The 17,725-nt window shown below is 40.8% G+C and overlaps 1 protein-coding gene across 1 annotated transcript; it reads left to right on the top strand.

The window, feature by feature from the left end:
- Positions 1 to 6,527: 6,527 nt before the first annotated feature.
- fktn (fukutin) lies at positions 6,528 to 16,143 on the top strand. The gene is made up of 10 exons (XM_030784547.1): positions 6,528 to 6,655; positions 6,954 to 7,155; positions 7,326 to 7,382; positions 7,583 to 7,783; positions 7,976 to 8,253; positions 8,671 to 8,803; positions 12,069 to 12,198; positions 12,567 to 12,700; positions 14,556 to 14,680; positions 15,545 to 16,143. The coding sequence occupies exons 2-10, from the start codon at positions 7,054 to 7,056 to the stop codon at positions 15,756 to 15,758; spliced, it is 1,374 nt and encodes a 457-aa protein (XP_030640407.1). The 5' UTR covers positions 6,528 to 6,655; positions 6,954 to 7,053; the 3' UTR covers positions 15,759 to 16,143.
- The last annotated feature ends 1,582 nt before the right edge of the window (positions 16,144 to 17,725 follow it).

The raw sequence follows: 17,725 nt of genomic DNA, 5'->3' as shown, positions 1-17,725 counted from the left end.
GAGGTGTGAGAATGGGTATCAGACAGAGGTATGTGAATGTGTATCAGACAGAGGTGTGAGAATGGGTATCAGACAGAGGTGTGAGAATGGGTATCAGACAGACAGAGGTGTGTGAATGGGTATCAGACAGAGGTGTGTGAATGGGTATCAGACAGAGGTGTGTGAATGGGTATCAGACAGAGGTGTGAGAATGGGTATCAGACAGAGGTGTGAGAATGGGTATCAGACAGAGGTGTGAGAATGGGTATCAGACAGAGGTGTGAGAATGGGTATCAGACAGAGGTGTGAGAATGGGTATCAGACAGAGGTGTGTGAATGGGTATCAGACAGAGGTGTGTGAATGTGTATCAGACAGAGGTGTGTGAATGTGTATCAGACAGAGGTGTGTGAATGGGTATCAGACAGAGGTGTGAGAATGTGTATCAGACAGAGGTGTGAGAATGGGTATCAGACAATGGGTATCAGACAGAGGTTTGAGAATGGGTATCAGACAGAAGTTTGAGAATGGGTATCAGACAGAGGTGTATGAATGGGTATCAGACAGAGGTGTGTGAATGGGTATCAGACAGAGGTGTGAGAATGGGTATCAGACAGAGGTGTGAGAATGGGTATCAGACAGAGGTGTGTGAATGGGTATCAGACAGAGGTGTGAGAATGTGTATCAGACAGAGGTGTGTGAATGTGTATCAGACAGAGGTGTGAGAATGGGTATCAGACAGAGGTGTGTGAATGGGTATCAGACAGAGGTGTGAGAATGGGTATCAGACAGAGGTGTGTGAATGGGTATCAGACAGAGGTGTGTGAATGTGTATCAGACAGAGGTGTGTGAATGGGTATCAGACAGAGGTGTGAGAATGTGTATCAGACAGAGGTGTGAGAATGGGTATCAGACAATGGGTATCAGACAGAGGTTTGAGAATGGGTATCAGACAGAAGTTTGAGAATGGGTATCAGACAGAGGTGTATGAATGGGTATCAGACAGAGGTGTGAGAATGGGTATCAGACAGAGGTGTGAGAATGGGTATCAGACAGAGGTGTGTGAATGTGTATCAGACAGAGGTGTGTGAATGGGTATCAGACAGAGGTGTGAGAATGTGTATCAGACAGAGGTGTGTGAATGTGTATCAGACAGAGGTGTGAGAATGGGTATCAGACAGAGGTGTGTGAATGGGTATCAGACAGAGGTGTGAGAATGGGTATCAGACAGAAGTTTGAGAATGGGTATCAGACAGAGGTGTATGAATGGGTATCAGACAGAGGTGTGAGAATGGGTATCAGACAGAGGTGTGAGAATGGGTATCAGACAGAGGTGTGTGAATGTGTATCAGACAGAGGTGTGTGAATGTGTATCAGACAGAGGTGTGAGAATGGGTATCAGACAGAGGTGTGTGAATGGGTATCAGACAGAAGTTTGAGAATGGGTATCAGACAGAGGTTTGAGAATGGGTATCAGACAGAGGTGTGTGAATGGGTATCAGACAGAGGTGTGTGAATGGGTATCAGACAGAGGTGTATGAATGGGTATCAGACAGAGGTGTGAGAATGGGTATCAGACAGAGGTTTGAGAATGGGTATCAGACAGAGGTGTGTGAATGGGTATCAGACAGAGGTGTGTGAAATGGGTGTGAGAATGGGTATCAGACAGAAGTTTGAGAATGGGTATCAGACAGAGGTGTGTGAATGGGTATCAGACAGAGGTGTGAGAATGGGTATCAGACAGAGGTTTGAGAATGGGTATCAGACAGAGGTGTGTGAATGGGTATCAGACAGAGGTGTGTGAATGTGTATCAGACAGAGGTGTGTGAATGGGTATCAGACAGAGGTGTGAGAATGTGTATCAGACAGAGGTGTGTGAATGTGTATCAGACAGAGGTGTGAGAATGGGTATCAGACAGAGGTGTGTGAATGGGTATCAGACAGAGGTGTGAGAATGGGTATCAGACAGAGGTTTGAGAATGGGTATCAGACAGAGGTGTGTGAATGGGTATCAGACAGAGGTGTGTGAATGTGTATCAGACAGAGGTGTGTGAATGGGTATCAGACAGAGGTGTGAGAATGTGTATCAGACAGAGGTGTGTGAATGTGTATCAGACAGAGGTGTGAGAATGGGTATCAGACAGAGGTGTGTGAATGGGTATCAGACAGAGGTGTGAGAATGGGTATCAGACAGAGGTTTGAGAATGGGTATCAGACAGAGGTGTGAGAATGGGTATCAGACAGAAGTTTGAGAATGGGTATCAGACAGAGGTGTATGAATGGGTATCAGACAGAGGTGTGAGAATGGGTATCAGACAGAGGTGTGAGAATGGGTATCAGACAGAGGTGTGTGAATGGGTATCAGACAGAGGTTTGAGAATGGGTATCAGACAGAGGTTTGAGAATGGGTATCAGACAGAGGTGTGTGAATGGGTATCAGACAGAGGTGTGTGAATGGGTATCAGACAGAAGTGTGAGAATGGGTATCAGACAGAGGTGTGTGAATGGGTATCAGACAGAGGTGTGAGAATGGGTATCAGACAGAGGTGTGTGAATCGGTATCAGACAGAGGTGTGAGAATGGGTATCAGACAGAGGTGTGAGAATGGGTATCAGACAGAGGTGTGTGAATGGGTATCAGACAGAGGTTTGAGAATGGGTATCAGACAGAGGTTTGAGAATGGGTATCAGACAGAGGTGTGTGAATGGATATCAGACAGAGGTGTGTGAATGGGTATCAGACAGAGGTGTGAGAATGGGTATCAGACAGAGGTGTGTGAATGGGTATCAGACAGAGGTGTGAGAATGGGTATCAGACAGAGGTGTGTGAATGGGTATCAGGGTTGGATGTCTTCAAATTTCCTGATGCTTCACGCAGGCAAGACTGAAATGCAGGTCATTGGTCCCCCTACTAATAAGCATCTTTTTAGTGATCTTACCCTAAATTTTGACAACTGCATCATCTCTCAAAACTCTTCAGCTAAAAACCTTGGTGTGATTTTTGACTCTAGTCTCTCACTAGTCCCTCATATCAGGAACACAACCAAAACTGCCTTTTATCACCTCCGTAACATTGCTAAAATTAGGCCCTTTTTAAGTATGGCTGATGCAGAAACCATTGTTCACGCATTCGTCACGTCTCGCCTCGATTAATGCAATGTTCTTTACTCTGGCCTGCCTGCCTCTAGTACCAATAGTCTTCAGCTGCTCCAAAATGCTGCTGCTAGAATTCTGACCAGAACGAAGAAGTTTGATCACATTAGCCCTGTCCTGGCTTCCCTTCATTGGCTCCCAATTCATGCAAGGGCAGATTTTAAGGTCCTCTTATTAACATATAAAACTTTACATGGGTTTGAGCCTTCCTGTCTGTCTGATTTAATTACACCCTATAACCCACCTCGCACCCTGCGCTCTCAAGATTCTGGACTATTAGTCATAGAGTTAAAAAGAAGTCCGCTGGCAACCGAACCTTTTCCTACCGCTCTCCCTTCCTCTGAAATGGTTTACCTACAGAAGTTAGGGAGGCAAACTCTCTCCATACCTTTAAAACAAGACTAAAGATTTATCTATTTTCTCGAACTTATGCATAACATAATTTTGATTTGACTTTGTTATAGACATGTAAAGCCATTTGAGACTATAAATAGTGATATTAAGCTCTAAATAAACTTATTATTATTATTATTATTATCATTATCATACAGATAGAGGTGTGAGAATGGGTATCAGACAGATAGAGGTGTGAGAATGGGTATCAGACAGAGGTGTGAGAATGGGTATCAGACAGAGGTTTGAGAATGGGTATCAGACAGAGGTGTGTGAATGGGTACCAGACAGAGGTGTGAGAATGGGTATCAGACAGAGGTGTGGGAATGGGTATCAGACAGATGTATGAGATGTTAAATATGTTATTTAATATGAACAGTTATTTAAATAACATACTCTGAGTCAATGTGTTGATGTAACAGAGCTGTTTAATGACACTACAAGCCTTAGAGGCAGACACTGTAAAAGTGAGTGGTGTTTGTAAACAAGGTACAACACAGTTACTGTACTAAACTCTCAATAAAATGTATTTACAGGAGTTAGTGAGCTCTCCTAGTTTATATGTAGATGGCTTAACTTTCTGTATCTGTTGTAGCTGATATCTTTTAGTCCACTTTTCAGCATTTGACCTGTTTGACCTGAATAGCATTATATGGTGGGTTTGTATTATCACCAGGGCCGTAGTCAAAACCACCCATGGTGAGACCAAGATTGAAAGTTTATAATTTTGTGTAGCTTTATGCAAGGTTTATTTTACATAGCTTGACTGAGAAATGCCTTTGAGGATTTGCTGTCTGTATTCAGCTGTGGGTTTTTTTTTGTCTTTTATTTTGTAATGACTTTGAACATTATCAGTCTGTGTTACTGAGTAATGACTTTGAACATTATCAGTCTGTGTTACTGAGTAATGACTTTGAACATTAGCAGTCTGTGTTACTGAGTAATGACTTTGAACATTAGCAGTCTGTGTTACTGAGTGATAACTTTGAACACTAGCAGTCCGTGTTACTGAGTGATGAGTTTGAACACTAGCAGTCTGTGTTACTGAGTGATGAGTTTGAATATGTGATAACTTTGAACATTAGTAGTCTGTGTTACTGAGTGATGAGTTTGAACACTAGCAGTCTGTGTTACTGAGTGATGAGTTTGAATATGTGATAACTTTGAACATTAGTAGTCTGTGTTCAGTTGTTCCAGGTTCAGCTACACCAACAGGAGCTCATGTTAAATTCAGACAGGACCAAAGCCATATGTCTTTATCTTTTGAAGAGTCGTCTTCAGATCAAAGCCATGCGTTTTTACCTTTTAAATGAAGAATGGTCTTCAGGTACTTCCTTCTGTGCTAATAAAACCAAGACTGGAAGTCTATACTTCTGTGTAGCATGATCAGACCTGGACCTTCGTATAGGCGGTATCGGCGAATGCTAGGGGTGCCATCCATCTATAGGGCCACCCCAAATGAGGGAAGAATGAAATTTTTTTTTAACTTTTACTATTTTTTACTAATACTATTCTCTCTATATCATGACAAGTTGACAACTTAGATCATAGGGTGCCGCAAAGCCTAGAATAGAATCTTTTATGATAACATTTTTTAACATTTTACCTCCTATCATTGATACAGTCATTGGACAAATAAGTAGCCTGTCTTACCTGTGTGATCGGTCTAGACCTGGCTGTAGCTTCAAAAATATGTCTATAATACAGAACGTACCTATTTTAAATTACCAAACAAAGACAACGAACAACAAAGACATATTTTGGTTTGTTGTATACCGGTATTTGTATTTTTCACCATTGTTTTGCCCCCCCCCCCCCCCCCCCCCCCCCCCTTTGCATGGTGCCCCTACGTGCTGCATATGTTGCCCCTGTTTTGCACCTCTGAATTCAAATATATATATATCATGTCATAAAGACCAAAGCCCTGTGGTGCCCAGGGAAGAAAAGGAAGAAGAGGAGAAGAGTAGGAAAACCAGGAAGAAGACAGAGGGAATATGATGAAAGAACAGTTTATCTATTGCATGGTAGTTGCCTTACCGTTGGAGCAGAGTGTTACTTGCACAGTTTGGACAGAGGTGGATAAAGTAAAAGTAGAAGTCCTTCTGCAAAAAAACAAAAAAACAGTACTCTAAGTAGAGTTAAATTGACAACTGTCTTTGTAAATTGTAAATGAGTGACTATTTCACACTTAAGTATTTTTCAGGATGGATACTTCAACTCAACTTAGAGTACTTTTTTTTTTTTTTAGAAAGAGTACTTCTACTTTTACTTTATCCACCCCTGTAAATATGGTATACAGAACACAGAAGACATCTACAGAAATCAGAAAGATATTGGGCAAGGAAGAATGGAGGTCAGGAGTACAACTAAAGCTAAACAAATCTGATATCCTAGTCACTGAAGGGTTCAGTGTGGTTTAGCTGTAGATAGCTGGTAGCATTCAGCAGCATATTTCACCTTTTGTAGTCAATTTCGAAGTCTACATATAATTTATTATAGAATAAGTCTACTTGGATCAGCAGTATTGTACATAGTTCAGTGCAGTGGTGGATAAAGTAAAAGTAGAAGTATACTCTTGCTAAAAAGAAGTACACTAAGTAGAGTTAAAAGTATCCCTCCTGAACAACACTTAAGTAAGAGTAAAATAGTCACTCGTTTACAAAAACACATTTGTAAAGAGTACTTCTACTTTTACTTTATCCACCCCTGGTTTGATGTATATATTTTCTCTACCAGCTTAAAGATCGGTCGGTATGAAGTTCGGGTGTCTCAAACGTGTGTGTGTGTGTGTGTGTGTGTGTGTGTGTATATATATATATATATATATATATATATATATATATATACACTCTACACTCCAGTCCAGTTGGTGGCGGTAATGCACTAGTGCATGGCGAGCTACCCACTGCCAAGTGCCAACAGAAACCAATGAGAAAGAAGTGCAGTAATAACACTTTTAACATGTAATGCACGAAATGTAAAATATCGATTTGTCGTGCCGGGTAGTAAGTGCATGAAGTCAAAGGAAGGCTAATGGAGTAACAGATGATCAAGCAAAATAGATGACGCGCTGTCAAAACCAGATTGTTGTTTTGATTTGTTCTTGTTGGCTACATCCTCTCAGTACATGAAGGTAAAATATGACAACTAATCTTGTGATGGCTGTGTTTAACCTGAATATTGAATTGCTGCAGCGTTGTGAGTAACAGTGAGTAATAATCAGGGTTTTTATTACTACTAAAGAACCAGCAAGCTGTTCTTAAATGAATCTGTGAATTAATGTCGCTAGATTCCATCCATCAGCAGATTCCCATTAAACGCGGCAAACGTTAAATTTAGCCATGAACTGGATTACACTAAGTAGTTTCCCGCATTCTGACAGACCAGAATAATCTCGCCTTTTTCTTTTTTTTTTCTCTTTTTCTTTTTAGGCTTGTACCGTGTGGAGTTCACATCACCATGGCCCCTTCAGAAATATAGTGAAAAGGACATCGGGCAACTGTTTCTTTACGGAGTTCTTTAGGAAGACCGATGCCTAGGATCAACAAGACGGTCGCGCTAGCCCTTCTCATCGCAACCAGCACCATATTTCTGCTGTTCCAGCTCTACTATTACAGACAATACGCTCCTAAGGTAGATATGACAGTGACAATCATATGAACACCGCATGATTGTGTACAGTAAATTAGACTAATTTGCTTTGGTATATGAATTGATCTCTGTGTAGATGTTTATCAGTACCCTTTAAGACACGCAGCTCTCCAGTGATATTTCTTTTAATTTTATGGCCTTTCTTTGAATAGTATGGCCTTTCTGTGTTTGGTGGGAAGGGCCATCTGTCAGCAAAGGAATCACAGTGGGTAAGTCCATACTACAGTCATTACATCTCCAAAATGACCTTAAAATACTGTATATTTTTAAAAAATGGACTACAGGAAACATTTTTGTGTCCCCTCTACAATATTGCTTAAAATTACCAAAAAATCCTTAGCAAACCTCCTGCTCATTTGTTTTTTTTTTTTTTCTCTCTCTTCTTTTGGATGCTGAATTTTGAGTGAAGCTTGTGGTGAAGAAGTTCTTGGCGCTGGTCCGTAGGTTCAACCTGCCTGTGTTCCTGGTAGACACAGCCTCGCTGGCTCTCCTCTCTGAGGATGCAGTTCTGCTGAAGGATAGCCAGCTGAAGAGTCCTCACTGCAGCTTCCTGTGCACGCACAGAGAGTTCACCACCTTCGCACTGCTCGGAAACCTCTGGAAATATGATGTAAGGGATTTTTTTTTAATTTGAACAACTGTTGCTTCTGTTGTTTTATTTCACACTAACATGTGTCTGTTTTACCAAATAATGATGCTCTTGAAAGTATGATAATAAATCCAGAAATTCATGCATGAAACACAAGGCTTCAATTAAACAGGCTCTATGTGTCTTTGTGCCTCTCTGTGCATCTCTATGCAGGCCAGTTTTCTGGAGGCCGCTGAGGAGCGAGGCCTGGAGTTCCTGGAGATTCGCGGAAAAGACCCCCGGTTGGTCAGTATGGACGATGTGTCCGTAAATGAGATCCCCCTCCACTTCTTGTTCCGCCTGGGGGGGCGGATGGTCCATGTGGTTGTTCTGTATGAACGCAGTGGGCATTACCTCTGGCACGGCCCCCTGCGGCTGAGGGAGCCAACAGACAGAACCTTTGCTCCTTTCAAGAGGCTGGACTTTGGTTGCCATGCAGGGGCATACAACAGGTAACACGAGTAGACCTTTCAGATATGGCAATGTTTTTCGTGTTGAATTGTCTTGTAGTTTATTAGTAATGGATTCGTAGGGTCAAATTAATATTGAAAATTTTTTCTCTGTTGACATGTCACATCACACCTGATGAAGTAGCCAGTTAGCGTTGGGGGCATTTTCTTCTTCCTCCTTGCCATGTTTTATGGGCTTTTAGTCACATAGTTCTAAAATGCCACTGTAACATATTTATGGACTTAACTAAGTTCTGTCATGAACACTTCTGTCATAAACATAGTATGTTTACTACTTTTTCTTGGTAGTTTTGAAGAGAATGGGCTAACTGTTCCTTGAACTGAGTATGCTGTCATTTTCATTCTCATATTTGGATACCAAATGTGACAACTGGAGCTGTGTCTTATTTCTTTTTCTAGACCTGAGCTTATTCTGACCACTTTGGATGGGTTAGATGTCCTGATCCCCAAAAACCTTTCCCGCTTCTTGAGCGAACATTCCCAAGCCCGTTTTCTGGAATGTCGGTATAGAGAGGCCCGAGCTTTCTACCAGGTCTGTGTGTATAGAGACTGTCTCTGTGGGATGAGTTAGTGTGTATTAACACCATTGCTGTGGGATGAGTTCATGTGTATAAACACCATTGCTGTGGGATGAGTTAGTGTGTATAGAGATTGTCTCTGTGGGATGAGTTAGTGTGTATTAACACCATTGCTGTGGGATGAGTTCATGTGTATAGAGACCACCTCTGTGGGATGAGTTAGTGTGTATAGAGACTGTCTCTGTGGGATGAGTTAGTGTGTATAGAGACTGTCTCTGTGGGATGAGTTAGTGTGTATAGAGACTGTCTCTGTGGGATGAGTTAGTGTGTGTATAGAGACCACCTCTGTGGGATGAGTTAGTGTGTATAGAGACTATCTCTGTGGGATGAGTTAGTGTGTATAGAGACTGTCTCTGTGGGATGAGTTAGTGTGTGTATAGAGACCACCTCTGTGGGATGAGTTAGTGTGTATAGAGACTGTCTCTGTGGGATGAGTTAGTGTGTATAGAGACTGTCTCTGTGGGATGAGTTAGTGTGTATAGAGACTGTCTCTGTGGGATGAGTTAGTGTGTGTATAGAGACCACCTCTGTGGGATGAGTTAGTGTGTATAGAGACTGTCTCTGTGGGATGAGTTAGTGTGTATAGAGACTGTCTCTGTGGGATGAGTTAGTGTGTGTATAGAGACCACCTCTGTGGGATGAGTTAGTGTGTATAGAGACTATCTCTGTGGGATGAGTTAGTGTGTGTAGAGACTGTCTCTGTGGGATGAGTTAGTGTGTATAGAGACTGTCTCTGTGGGATGAGTTAATGTGTATAGAGACAGTCTCTGTGGGATGAGTTAATGTGCATAAAGAACACCTCTGTGGGACGAGTTAGTGTGTGTAGAGACTGTCTCTGTGGGATGAGTTAGTGTGTATAGAGACTGTCTCTGTGGGATGAGTTAATGTGTATAGAGACAGTCTCTGTGGGATGAGTTAATGTGCATAAAGAACACCTCTGTGGGCCGAGTTAGTGTGTGTAGAGACTGTCTCTGTGGAATGAGTTAATGTGCATAAAGACTATCTTTCCTGAGCTGTGAGTTTATTGACTGACAGACTATTGTGTAATATTAATGAGCAGACAAAGGCATTGTGCTCAGGGTGGCCACTGAGCTGCTGTATATTTCAGATCTGCTTTGTTTGCTATCTCACTGAAAAAAGCTTTATTTCTGTTCTTAGAGGTCAAAGAAGTGTAGAGATGTTTGTTGTTTACCGAGGAGTTACAGTCTGAGTGTTACTAAAGAGTCACAGTCTGAGAGTTACTGAGGAGTCACAGTCTGAGAGTTACTGAGGAGTCACAGTCTGAGAGTTACTGAGGAGTCACAGTCTGAGAGTTACTGAAGAGTCACAGTCTGAGAGTTACTGAGGAGTCACAGTCTGAGAGTTACTGAGGAGTCACAGTCTGAGAGTTACTGAGGAGTCACAGTCTGAGAGTTACTGAGGCATCACAGTCTGAGAGTTACTGAAGAGTCACAGTCTGAGAGTTACTGAGGAGTCACAGTCTGAGAGTTACTGAGGAGTCACAGTCTGAGAGTTACTGAAGAGTCACAGTCTGAGAGTTACTGAGGAGTCACAGTCTGAGAGTTACTGAGGAGTCACAGTCTGAGAGTTACTGAGGAGTCACAGTCTGAGAGTTACTGAGGAGTCACAGTCTGAGAGTTACTGAAGAGTCACAGTCTGAGAGTTACTGAGGAGTCACAGTCTGAGAGTTACTGAGGAGTCACAGTCTGAGAGTTACTGAGGAGTCACAGTCTGAGAGTTACTGAAGAGTCACAGTCTGAGAGTTACTGAAGAGTCACAGTCTGAGAGTTACTGAGGAGTCACAGTCTGAGAGTTACTGAGGAGTCACAGTCTGAGAGTTACTGAGGAGTCACAGTCTGAGAGTTACTGAGGAGTCACAGTCTGAGAGTTACTGAAGAGTCACAGTCTGAGAGTTACTGAAGAGTCACAGTCTGAGAGTTACTGAGGAGTCACAGTCTGAGAGTTACTGAGGAGTCACAGTCTGAGAGTTACTGAGGAGTCACAGTCTGAGAGTTACTGAGGAGTCACAGTCTGAGAGTTACTGAGGCATCACAGTCAGAGAGTTGCTGAGGAGTTGCAGTCGGAGAGTTACTGAGGAGTAGGAGTAGGGCTGAACGATTAATCGATTTCAAATCGAAATCGCAATTTGTGATTCGCAAATCACAAAGGCTGCGATTTTGGATATAAGTTAGGCAGCACACCTGACCCAGGGGTTTAAAGTGTCGTGTCAATGGTTTTACAAATTTATGCTGTCCTCCTTGTGTGACAGTCATGCTCACCAATCAAGTGCCGTGCTCCTCGTGTATCAATTGTGCTCACCAATCAGAAGTGACCCAAGGTGACTGTGTATACGCCCACCAACAACAAACATGTGAAACCCAAGGAAAACGTTATATTCATGGTGCGGAAAAATGGCCTCAGTTGAGCCAGTTGGACAATTTAGTCCCTAAGACAAGCAGCACTACAGTGGTATGGGACAGGGTTTTACTTTATTTATTTATTTTACCAGACAAATTTGAAACTTACCGGTCACGTTTCAATAACAGTCTATGTTACAAACACAAATATAACATAGGTTTCAACTAGGTTGATGAAAGAATGACAACAACCTCAAATTAGTTTGACTATTTAATGAACAGTGACAATTAAGCAAAGTGAACAGTAAAGATTGAGCAACATTCGCTGCTAAAATGTAGGCTATTACGAAACATCTGTAATCTGTAACATCTATAGCATCTATAGACTTGAAACCAGATGTGTCCAGTGTGTCTTTGCAGGTTGCAATGTGCATAAGCCATGTCAGTCTCCCCTAGGCTGTTTCGCTGTCAAAACACCAATGTCTCGTTTAGGGATAACCTTTGTTATAGCTACATTTTCTCATCCTTGGATTGAAATATGGAGCAGATAATATTTTGATGGTATCTCATGTGGTAATGCTCCATCACATGTTTTAAATCAATTACACAGTGAATATTGAACTTAAGCTTGACTTTAAAAATTATATCGCAAATCGAATTGCAATATCTGTCACAAAATTCGCAATTAGATATTTCCCCCAAATCGTTCAGCCCCACTGAGAAGAAACAGTCAGGGAGTTACTGAGGATTTTATGACTGTGGAAATTTGAACTGTTGCATTAGTGTGACACAGTGAGTCACTGTGAAATCTTTGCATGTGAAAATAGCGACAAATAATCTGCCACTAATCGTCTGTGTTTAGCTGTATCCTGATGATACTTCTCCAGAGGCCATGGACTTCAGGATGAAAGCCAAGAGTCTCCTCCACCTGACAGCTCAGGTCCTCAGCCAGGTCGGCGTGCCCTTCTGGCTCAGCAGTGGCACGTGTCTGGGTGAGAGATGATAAACATCTAAAGGAATCATTACGATTAATGTTAGGATTACACAGTGACAGTGGGTCTTTCATAAACAGCAGCTTGTATCAGTGACTACTAAAATAAAGGAAAATAATATTTAATGTAACATTATATTATTAAATAAATGATGCATTTAATCTCCTGTCATGTATAGGGATCCTGTGTATAAATGTTAGACAGACTGCGTCTCCCCATTGTTTTGGTCTCCATGGAGTTCCTGCAGACACTGAGCCACAGGCCCTAGCTGCATGCTGAGAGACACTGCTGTTTTCCTTATTTTGTTTGTTCCCTGTATCCATGGTGTGGATATTGTGGTTTCAGTGTGATCTTTCCCTCTATGACAGGCTGGTTTCGACAGTGTAATGTAATTCCCTACAGTAAAGATGTGGATGTCGGCATTTGGATCAAAGATTACAAGCCCAGCATCATAGAGGCGTTTCAGAGGGCAGGCCTCCCACTCAAACACAAATTTGGGAAGGTATGGCATCTCTAACCAAGTGTCCTCAAAGTGCAGGTCATGTGACACACAATGTCAACATCAGTGTGAGTATTACTGCAGGGTTGAGTCTGAATGCAAGTTCTGCTTTTCACTTGTTTCCAGTTAGTCATCAAGAATGAACTTTTGAGAAGAAACACACACAAATGTCCTCCTAGTCAGAGGGCCAGGCAATGGTCAGGGGATGGATGCTGAGTTTGTTAGAAATAGCTGGCGATCTATGCTTTGGGTAAAGTCTAAGTTGGATGGTCAGTTTGTCAGAAACAGCTGGTGATCTATGCTTTGGGTACAGTCTAAGTTGTAGTTATAGGTGTTGAGGCCAACAGCTACTTGTCATTGTTCATTTTCCCTTTAATGGCATGGGTGAAAAGGTGCCATTTTTGGGTTCCAGTTAGTTTACCAGCAGGTTGGTGGATTTTCAGGTGAGTATAAATTTGCCTTATCACTGAAGTTTTCAGTTTATTAATTTTGTTTGTAAAGTATGTTGAGTTTTGCGAGAAATGTGTTCATCAGGTCAGCCCTGAGTCTGTAAACTAAATATTCCATTTGTCTTCATCATAGCAACAGCAATGGATAATACACCAAAATCCAGACAATGGCTCGCATTTATCAGTCTAATGTAGAAATCATCTTACGACAGAGTTCACGTGTGATTCGTGAAACGTTCATATCTTGCCAATTACAGCGTAAGAATAATCGGGCGTTGATAAATGTGGCAGCCGAAAACGATCGTCATTTAAATATCATGCCACCTAAATATTCTCGTTTTAGAGGCCTCGACATTGAGGGGCGTAGTACGTCCAAGAAGAGAAAGTTCTCCCACCTCGAAATGGAAAATCCGATGTTGCAAGTCCAGTTGAACCAATCACGTTGCCTACCCATGGAAGCCCAAAGATGCCATGATTTTACATTTAATTTAGATTCTATTTTCCCTTGATAACGTGTTATTTTTCTTTGTTTTCTCGAGATCTCGACTTATTTCTGTCATTATCACGAAATAACGAAGATTTGTTTTCTTGAGATAACGAAATAATTAATTTGAGATCTTGAAAAAACAAAGAAGAATAACACGTTGTCAAGAGAAAACAGAATCTAAATTAAATGTAAATTCATGACAAGTTAGGGCTTCCATATCTACCCACTGCTTTTAATTGCTTGTAATTATGTCACCAGTATCTCAAAATTAAAGACAAATTAATGCCACACCAAATAAACTGTTATCCCCATTAATTGCAAACAATTTGAAAATACCTATTTATGTTGGGATACATGAAACATACTAGTCGATGCAGGGCTTTACAGAATAAAATATTTTGCCATAGGCTACATATTGTTAAGTGATGAATATGTGGCTGCATATACTTAGATGCCAGTCAGGATATATGGTCTAACAACAACTCTCAGACTTGCTACTATGCTGCACCGCAATGCCGATCTTTGCATGGAAATGAACGTACGCCCAGTTTTCTGTCGTACGTTTGTTTCGTAAATGAGGGCCAATATATCTACATTCATCTTGTTTAATGAATATTTTTAGGGCCCTTGTGAATGGTTCTAAACTTACATCATAAAAACCAAAAAAATTAAGGAAGAACTAACCACTCAAAAAGTTATTACTAAATAAGTTCATATCAAATAGCCTTTGGAAAAATATCCCCTTTCAAAAACACTGTTATTTGTCCTCAGAATATCACACAGAGGTACACCAAAAGTGTGAAGTCAAGAGCAGAGCACAGTAACCGTGACATGATCCTTATCAAGCAAATAATTATGATTTGATTGGACAGCATTTGTCTCGGACTGGAGTTAAACTGTCTAGTCTGATTTGATTTTGCAGGTGGAAGACAGTCTTGAGCTGTCCTTTCAAGGTCTGGACGTGAAACTGGACATTTTCTTCTTCTACAAGGAGAATGACATTGTCTGGAATGGAGGCACTCAAGCTAAAAGTGGCAAGAAATTCAAGTAAGTGTCTTACCAATAGTTTATTAACGACTGTTTACAAAAGATATCAGTCATGCTTGTCTGTAGTGTGCGATTCCTGGACAACAAGCAGTAAGATCCAGTGGTCAAGGTCTCTGTCTAGTCTCCTAATCTAAACATTAAATAACAGTGTGTTATGAGTCTCTATCTAGTCTCCTAATCTAAACATTAAATAACAGTGTGTTATGAGTCTCTATCTAGTCTCCTTATCTAAACATTAAATAACAGTGTGTTATGAGTCTCTATCTAGTCTCCTAATCTAAACATTAAATAACAGTGTGTTATGAGTCTCTATCTAATCTCCTAATATAAACATTAAATAACAGTGTGTTATGAGTCTTGATCTAGTCTCCTTATCTAAATATTAAATAACAGTGTGTTATGAGTCTCTATCTAGTCTCCTAATCTAAACATTAAATAACAGTGTGTTATGAGTCTCTATCCAATCTCCTAATATAAACATTAAATAACAGTGTGTTATGAGTCTCTATCCAATCTCCTAATCTAAACATTAAATAACAGTGTGTTGTGAGTCTCTGTCTAGTCTCCTAATGTAAACATTAAATAACAGTGTGCTATGAGCCTCTATCCAATCTCCTAATCTAGACATTAAATAACAGTGTGCCATGAGCTGGAGAACTGTAATCTTAGTTCTAGAGCATGCCCGTCCGTACAGAGGACACAAATGCTACCAAAGTCTATTTTTTTAAACTGCCAAATGCACCAAAAAAACACATGGAAATCACATCAATCACAGCCATAGACTGAAACACTGGTTTCCGTGGTATTTACAAAGACTTTCTGTAGCAGCATTTTGAGTACCAGTCATGTTCTCTTCTCTGTCAGATACGTGTTCCCACACTTCAGTCTGTGCTGGGCGGAGCTCCTGGAGCTTAGGGTACGGGTTCCCTGCGAGACCTTGGACTATGTGACTGCTAACTACGGACCAGAATGGATCAGGCCCGTGAAGACCTGGGACTGGAAAAGTTCTCCTCCCAATGTGCAGGAAAACGGGGTGTGGCCCGTCAGAGAGTGGGATGAACTTATCCAGGTGTACTGACACAACAGGACTGGACAGAACACTAGAAAATACTGTGCGATAACTGCTTGTTCAACATTTCACATTTTAATGATTGTCAGTACCTGCACACTTTGTCAGGCATATCTTCAGCTCCATGTTTTATGGACGAGATGTGCTGATGAAGCTGATCTGAGCAGCATGTCTGTCATAGAGACATGGTCGAAGCTCTGTATAACACACTAATCAAAGCATGATGCCAGTTATCAAACTATCAGTGTTTCTATGGCAACACCCCCAGATCTGAAGCATCCTTCTCCGTGACACTAACAATCATAAGTCAAATGGAGGAGTAACACAGAAGTCCTCCAGCGGTTTCAGATGAACTGTGTGTAAATGTAAATAAATATACTGTGACATGTTAGAGGAGTGAGACCATGGTGTAATAAGTGAATTCATTAAATGAATGTAAATTTCTTTAACCAGTGTAACTATATCAACGCCAATTACAGTTGTTAACCTCATACTTGATGCTTCTTATTGTCTCTGTTCATTAAATGACAGAGCTGCAAAAACCTTATGAATTATTACATCTCTTCAAATAGATCAAGGCATACAGTTTTAATATTAGTATTGTTAGTTTAAAGAGCATTAGAAAAATTGGCTGGATTCTAACTACAGGTATTCCCTGATGTACGATGGTTCAACTTATGATGTTTCGACTTGCGATGGTGCGAAAGCGATAGGCATTCAGTAGAAACTCCGACTTCGTACTTCAAATGTTTAATTTTGACCTTTTCCTGGGCTAGCGATATGCGGGAATACAGTACTCTCTCGTGATGCTGGGCAGCGGCAGTGAGCCGCAGGTGTAGCATCCTCGGCTGATTGATGCTCTTATAAACTGATGGTTTATAAAGAGTTGCTTCATTAACAGTATAGTCTTCACGAACAAACCATAAGAGCTAAAGGAAGGAAACAAACAAAAATATAATTTAATATTTACAATAACACGTCAAGAAAATACAGCTGAAAGCTACATACCTTACTATATATTATTGTACAAATAAAGAATGTACTGAAGACATTATAAATTGTTATAGTCATACACATACATTAGTTCGCTAAATTGTTTAGAATAGTAATTCTAATTAAACCACATTGATATTTGTTCTTAACGGGACCTGAGCTGAACACAAAAAAACAGTTCAGGAGTATCATAGTTCAAAGTATGAAACATTAAGCCTACACTTCACTTAAAACAGCCAAAATCAAACACAAATCCACTGACGTTGTGCCCCTATCACCTAGGTGCTAAACAATATAAAATACAATCTAAGGCACTTTTTGAGACCTTCAACACCTTTATGGTGATTATTTTCGTTGGTCACTGCGATCAACAACTGCGCATTAGCACCCGGCAGTATAATCGGATTTCAACATAAAAGTGCGTTTTAAGAAATAAGACGCATAACAAATATATCATAAACAAATATGCATGAATACAAAAAATGGCAATTATCATAAATAATAATATAACTCAATTGGAGGTTGTTTACAGCAGTTCCCAGTCAGCCATGCAATCACAAAGGTAAACAACGGATACGCTACAGTGCACTGTGTTGCCAGTGTTTCTGAGCATGGTTAAGGTAGGCTAGGCTAAGCTAAGCTATTATGCTGGGTAGGTTACATGTGCTGTATGCATGTTTCGATTTACGATATTTTCGATTTACGATGGGTGTATCGTGACGTAATCCCATCGTAAATTGAGGAGCACCTGTATTAGTCCTTTAACCTGGACAGCTTGTACAAAAAATGCAACAATCTTTCAGCCATAAAGGACTTGGGGATAGTTACGGATTCAAAATACAGGATGCATCAGTCACATCGTTGCTCAGAGACAGCCTGTTGAAATTTGACAAGTAATTGCACGACATCCTTGGATCCATGTTCATTGTGAAATCCAATAAATGATTAAACTCTTGTGATGGATTTTCTCAGTGTTAATCCCA

This window comes from Chanos chanos, chromosome 9 (genome assembly GCF_902362185.1).
Source record: "Chanos chanos chromosome 9, fChaCha1.1, whole genome shotgun sequence".
Classification (NCBI taxonomy): domain Eukaryota; kingdom Metazoa; phylum Chordata; class Actinopteri; order Gonorynchiformes; family Chanidae; genus Chanos; species Chanos chanos.
This window is presented reverse-complemented; position numbering and strand designations above follow the sequence as displayed.

What these genes read in the sequence shown, in the direction of transcription:
- fktn (XM_030784547.1), top strand. Translation starts at nt 7,054, where the DNA reads ATGCCTAGGATCAACAAGACGGTCGCGCTAGCCCTTCTCATCGCAACC. An exon ending in CATGCAGGGGCATACAACAG is followed by an intron (nt 8,254 to 8,670) that starts GTAACACGAGTA and finishes TTCTTTTTCTAG; the next exon opens with ACCTGAGCTTATTCTGACCA. An exon ending in TCAAACACAAATTTGGGAAG is followed by an intron (nt 12,701 to 14,555) that starts GTATGGCATCTC and finishes TTGATTTTGCAG; the next exon opens with GTGGAAGACAGTCTTGAGCT.